The sequence below is a fragment of the Engraulis encrasicolus genome, chromosome 3 (assembly GCF_034702125.1).
Source record: "Engraulis encrasicolus isolate BLACKSEA-1 chromosome 3, IST_EnEncr_1.0, whole genome shotgun sequence".
Classification (NCBI taxonomy): domain Eukaryota; kingdom Metazoa; phylum Chordata; class Actinopteri; order Clupeiformes; family Engraulidae; genus Engraulis; species Engraulis encrasicolus.
The window spans coordinates 40087893-40093997 of record NC_085859.1 but is presented as its reverse complement, the minus strand read 5'-3'; the positions used below and the strand labels follow the sequence as shown (position 1 = coordinate 40093997).

The 6105-nt window shown below is 45.6% G+C and overlaps 1 protein-coding gene across 1 annotated transcript in view; it reads left to right on the top strand.

The window, feature by feature from the left end:
- The first annotated feature begins 5133 nt into the window (after nucleotides 1-5133).
- ksr2 (kinase suppressor of ras 2) overlaps nucleotides 5134-6105 on the top strand; it is a 131963-nt gene continuing 130991 nt past the window's right edge. The window contains exon 1 of the mRNA XM_063193940.1: nucleotides 5134-5219. Coding sequence (XP_063050010.1) covers nucleotides 5134-5219 — 86 coding nt within the window. The remainder of the gene's footprint in view (nucleotides 5220-6105) is intronic.

Sequence of the window (6105 nt, the reverse complement as noted above, 5' to 3'; positions counted from 1 at the left end):
CTGTAGTCTACAACAGAGTATTGTCCAATCAAATGAGCAGAACACATAATGGGCGGGCGTTAAAGCGGAAATGGCACAGCTGTCTGTCATCCACTTTCTTTGGTCTGGCCTGTTGATCAAATAAGGTGTTGTATTGATGAAGTTTTGCAAGAAGACACATGTTCATTTTTGTCCATGCGACGAGGTGAACATCATGAGCCATAGTGTTCTTACTGCAACTGACATTTTGACAATTCTCCCACGTTACAAAACTGAGTGAACGTTTTCAGAGACATCTCACTGATATCCAACCTCTGCATGTAAGTCAGGTAGCAAAGTTTATCTGGCCCATTGTTGGCCCGATACTTTTTTTGCGAGTGCTGACAGTCGGCCCAATTCTGGCTTTGTCCGTGGCCCAATAATGGCCCTATTACCGTATGCCGACAGTGTCGGCTCAGTGTTGGCTCAGTTACTGCATGAGACTGACAATTATTTTCAGTGTCGGTCGAGTGTTGGCTCAGTAACTGCATGAAGTGACAGTTATTTTCAGTGTTCTATGAAGTGTTGGCTGAGTCACGGTAACCAGTGTTCCAGCCGAGCCGACTCTCAGCCGACAGTGCCGACATTCAGCCAAGATCGGGCCGACTGTCCTTGCTACCAACAGGTGGTCTTGTGGCTCGTTCTCCCGCAGGGGGTGGCAAATGCCATTCCGATATACCGCCATTCCGACATTGACGTTCAATTGTCGGAATGGCGGTGTCTTGTTTTTCCTCCATGAAACGTCCCGCCATTCCGACACTCCCACCCCCCATCTTGGGCTCCTTCCCTTGGAGCACGATTTACGCTGATTTCAGCACTACATGCGTGGAGAGCTCCGGACATGCTGCAGGTGTATGCTGCTGGCTCCCGTAGCCTCTTACTGCAGCTGGGGTCGCAGGCGACCCTATTCACTTGCTGAAAATGCTTAACTACATCATAACAACATTGCTATGACATTACAGAGAGCCATAGTGCTGCGCTAAGGGAAGCAACTTGGTCTCGGTATGGCGGTAGGAAAAAGTGAGCACGATTTACCATATTTCAGCAACATGCATGGACAGCTCCGGACATGCCGAAGGTGTATGCTCGCTCCCCTAAAAGCAACTTGGTCTCGTATGTCTGAATGGCGTGTTTGTCAGAATGTCGGAATGGCGGTATGTAATCCCCCAGCGGTAGGAGCTTCCCAATATGCAACCAGGAGTCAGCTACCTCCCACTTGAAAGCGTTCCAACCAGCAAGTCAAACAAACTACAGACATGGAGGGACAAAAATGCATATCCACTTCTCAAAGATGTCAGCAATGTAAACAATGAGGTGTGAACAACACCATGCGTCTTTTCATTTAGCCGCATTTCATCTTTGAAAGAGGCAATGCCAATATAACTACACCTTAGAAAGGTTCACAGGCGGTTTTGCAACCGTTAACCTGTCCGAATCAACTCTATTTTGTGTTTATGAACTATTTGTCCATAAAATGATGATTGCTGAGAAATGTGCAAGATAAACTATTCCTAACACTGTGCGCTGCCATTGCTGTGAAGACATCACAATTGTCAATGGGAGGAAGTCGGGGTACTTTGATTTGGCCCCAGCTCGCGACTTGAACATTCCGCTTCAACAGGCGTTCCAATGCATTTCTACAAGGTCAGAAACATCCTATCTCCCACCGTTGGGGAATGCGCCATTGGGCATCCGGGTGACCAGACTTTCCCATTGTGTAGGCCTTACAGGCTATTGCGTCTGAGGATAATATCTTTGACTGAATACACTACACTTGATGATTGAATTCAGCTGCCAGTGGTAACAGATCCAGATCCCATAATATACTATATAGGCCTCGTTCTTGGATTTGGACCTGTGTGTCCCAGAGCCCAGTTGGCCTAGTCATCTGCTACGTCTCAAATTGTGCACTTGTGCACTTCAATGTTCATGTTTCAGCAGGTCTACTACGTATGGCGTTTTAATTACGCACTGAAATATAGTGTCCCAAGTGCACCATCTGAGACAAACCCATTTCGGGCACTTGTTTCAGTGCACTGACGGTTAGTACATAGTGCTCACAGTGCACTGGAGTCTTGAAGTGCATAGTGTCGTGGAGAACTTTGAGCACTAACTGTGCCCTCACTGGAGCATTAGCATAGCATAAGCTCACCAAATATCGGTTGACTACCGTTTACGTTGCACAGCGTGTCATGCTTGTATTTTCATTTCATGATTCATCCCAATTGGCAGCTATTTCACATACAATAATGCTTGGCTTGGTACATGTATGACTGTGTTGTGTGAACAGAGGTCAACGTTGATTGTAGTTGGTTAGGCACTTTGGGTTTTTGTTTTGGTTTTTTTGTTTGTGTGTGTGTGTGTGTGTGTGTGTGTGTGTGTGTGTGTGTGTGTGTGTGTGTGTGTGTGTGTGTGTGTGTGTGTGTGTGTGTGTGTGTGTGTGTGTGTGTGTGTGTGTGTGTGTCTTGTTCCTTGTTTGCTGTCTTTGTTTTGGTGTATTTGTTGTGTGGTTATTGTTTAAAAAAAAGAGGAAAATACAGATAGTTGAATTGTTATGGGAATGTTATGTGTGGTATTTACTGCTGTCTGTGAAAAAAAAAAATGCTCGGCTTGGCATGAAAAGGTTGGTGTCTCAGCAACATTACAGAATTAGGATACTGTTGACCTAACTCTTCTTCCATTTCATTATCAACATGGTGACTGTTTAGTGCGTGCAGTGTTCATCGTTCAAGCACTGCGTTTTTCGCCATTGTTAGGGCATCATCCAGGCGCTTTCAGTGCACTGAATTAGACAAAATTTTCAGTGTGAGTGCTCTACGCAAAGTACACAAGTGCGTGACACAGGGACAGCAATCGTGTATCTGTGTTACCCATACCATAGGTGTTTAGTAGGGCTACCACAGGCCACAGATAAATTAAACTAGTTCCATGCAGCAGTAGGCTATTTGCCACCGTCACTGCGCAGTTCAACAAGTTTCATTCCAGTTAGAATGTACAGAGAAAAAGAAATTAATCATGACCCAAGAACGCTTCTGAAGCATATCACCTGAACAAACAGCACAACTTGGACATAAACCTTGGGAATTGCCAACTGTCTAATGATGAGTCTATGAGACAAACTATGAGACAAAAAATAAATGTGTTGAATAAAGATACACCAGTTCTGAGTGTTTAATGCTCTATGTTGGATTGTCTACAATTGGACCCAAAGAGAGAAATCTAGAAGGTCCCTTTCTGGCCCTTTACCCACACCCACCTTTATGAACTCATTGGAGTGCTCAGTCATCAAAAGCCGTTCTTCCACAAACAAGCCAGGTCGTGCTGTGTCGAGCTGAGTGGTGCTGAGTGGTACTGTCAAACCAGCCTGGTTTGTGTTTCCATTACAAACCGTGTTACTCTCGGAGTATTTGGCGTTGTCACGTAGCATTACTTTACGTAGGCAAGTTGACTTTAACGTAAGGCCAACAGATATCTCAGCTCTGCTAGGCTGTAAATAGTTTCAGCGATATCATATTTGGATATTACAATGTTGATTTCTGTTTTCGATTTTAATATCAAAGTAATACAGTGTCAAACTAAAGAGCATTCCAAGACAGTTGATCTGGTGGCCACCATGATTATTTTTTTATTCACCAGTGAGGACGAGCTGACATGGATTCTGGGCAATTAGCAGCAAGACCCGCTCAGCTCGCTTCAGCCGGCCAGCTGGTTTTCCAGCTGAGTTGAGCTGTATCGTACCCAATTGAAAAGCAACAAGTGGTGGCTGAGTTGTGCTGTGCTGAGCTGTATACCGGATAGAAAACGGGCAGTGGAAATGACCCTATAATGGTCTACTTTTGACTTTTGACTATCTGCCGGTTGACTGATGCTAACTACCAACTACTAGCCATTCTTCTGTGTGACCAAGAACAGTTCTATTTGCCTGATCACAATGAGATCTGCTTGGTCGTATAAAGGCGGGGATGAATGCTCGGCAGCATGTTCTATGCTACGCAGTAAATGTTGTGGTGTTAATTCAACACTTATAGAGTTTATTTGACATCATTTGGACTCAAATGAACTCTCTAAGTGTTAAATGAGCACCGCAGAATTTACTGTGTATGGTCTGTAAAGCATCTTAGAGTGTCTTGAAAAGTGCTATACAAAACCTACGTGTATGTATTATTATTATTATTATTATTATTATTATTATTATTATTATTATTATTGTGACTTCCAAAGACAAATAAGCGCTGCGTTCTCCTTGAAGCAGAGAATAAACTGCCTTGTGGACTGCACACTCAATTCATGGCAGCTAGACGAGTGCCAATCAGGGCAGATGTTATACTGCATGGAGGAGGTCCCATGTCAGTGCAGTAAAGGTAGAATAGCTGCTCGCCGGCAGAGGTGCTGCTGAAAAATTGAGGCTGATTCCACGGTATGAGGGATTTTAGACAGCAGTTAGACACTGTCACCAGGTGGGACCTGTGACGGACAGGGCACAAGCGTAGTGCCTCTGAAACTCTCTCATGAAGAGATGACCAAGGGGCACCACATGGATATTGGAAGCCATGAGGCCCAACAAGCCTAAAGCCCCGTGTACACCAAGCGCGAACTACGCAACCTGAGCAGCGGAAGTCATTATTTCCCTATGGAGGGGAGGCGAATAAAGCTACCAGAGCGAATTTGCCAGGAGCGAAGCGAACTGAGTGACCAGAGCGAATTTTGACGATTAAACTCAAGCTAATCATAGGCGAATTCGATATGACGCATTACGGCAAAAACCAATTGGAACGTTCATACAGTATCGACGAATGTCCCAGGTTGTCAAGACAGAGCCGTTATGTGATTAGCTGAATCAAACATGTCAATGCCGTGTCCAGAGCGAATAAAGCGAATTCATGGCGAAACTTCTTCAACCACCCCAGCTACCTGGGTCGTGTAGGTAGCGCCTGGTGTACACGGCCCATAAGGACACGGAAAGGAATCCACTGGGACGCACGGAACTACGCTAGGCAGGCACGGAATGCCTCGATTCTCCCCGGTGACAAGAAAGCCCTGTACGTGACGGAGTCGAGGTACATGCTGATAAACACTATGTTCTGGGCTGGGAGGAGGGTGCTTTTCTGCCAGTCAATGGTGAACCCCAAACTGTGCAGGTGTGACACCAACAGAGCCGTGTGCAACCTAGTTTGCTGCTCAGAGTCGGCACAGGTCAAAAGGTCGGCCAGATAGGCCTTGCTCTCTGGAGGAAGGAGACCAGCCTCCAAGCAGCGTGTGAACACACGGAGCTCAGGGCTAACCGGGACGAGCACCATGAACTCGTAAAACACCCTGTCGAAGGCAAAACACAAATATTTCCTATGCGGGGGGTAGATGCAAATTTGAATGTAGGCATCCTTCAGGTCAACTGGAGTGAACCAATCGTCACGATGCACTGGTTGACATCCATGTTGCCAACAAACCAATTATTTTTCGGTCTGCATCACAAACCAACTTTCCAGGATCCTGAACGCTCAGAATCGTGTCGTGAACTCACCAGCCGCTTCGAGATTAGGTGCAAGAACTGGCACAGTTCTCGGTCAGCCTGAACGCACCTATGAGCTACTTCCAGGGCTCTCTCCCTCAGGACCTGTCACACATCGATATGACACCCAGGCATGTCTGAAATGAATACGTATAGTTGATGGCAATTCTTTTTTAACCCTCGTCATGCTGCTATTCCGATGTTGCTGTTTACATGCTGCTATTCCGATGTTGCTGTTTATTGTCGGAATACCGGCACGTTTTCCACCGACCGCCGCTTCCTACATCCCGCTATTCGGTCATTGATACGATATGCTTTTGTTGGATTGCCTTCATTTAAAAAAAAAAAATCGAAACTATTCTGAGAATGCTGCCACTCAAACTGTGAAGCCCTATCATTAGGCTATCAGAACAGCCGGCATTTCCCTTCATATTCATATAAGGCTGTTTACTCTAAAAGGGAGCTGTCCACGCGTGTGGTGCTGAAATCAGTGATGTAGTCCTAAGACACTTTCCCGGGTTACTGTTTTGAAGGGATAAACTTTGGTGTGTTTGGTTGCCGATTGTTATGTTTGGAAAAAA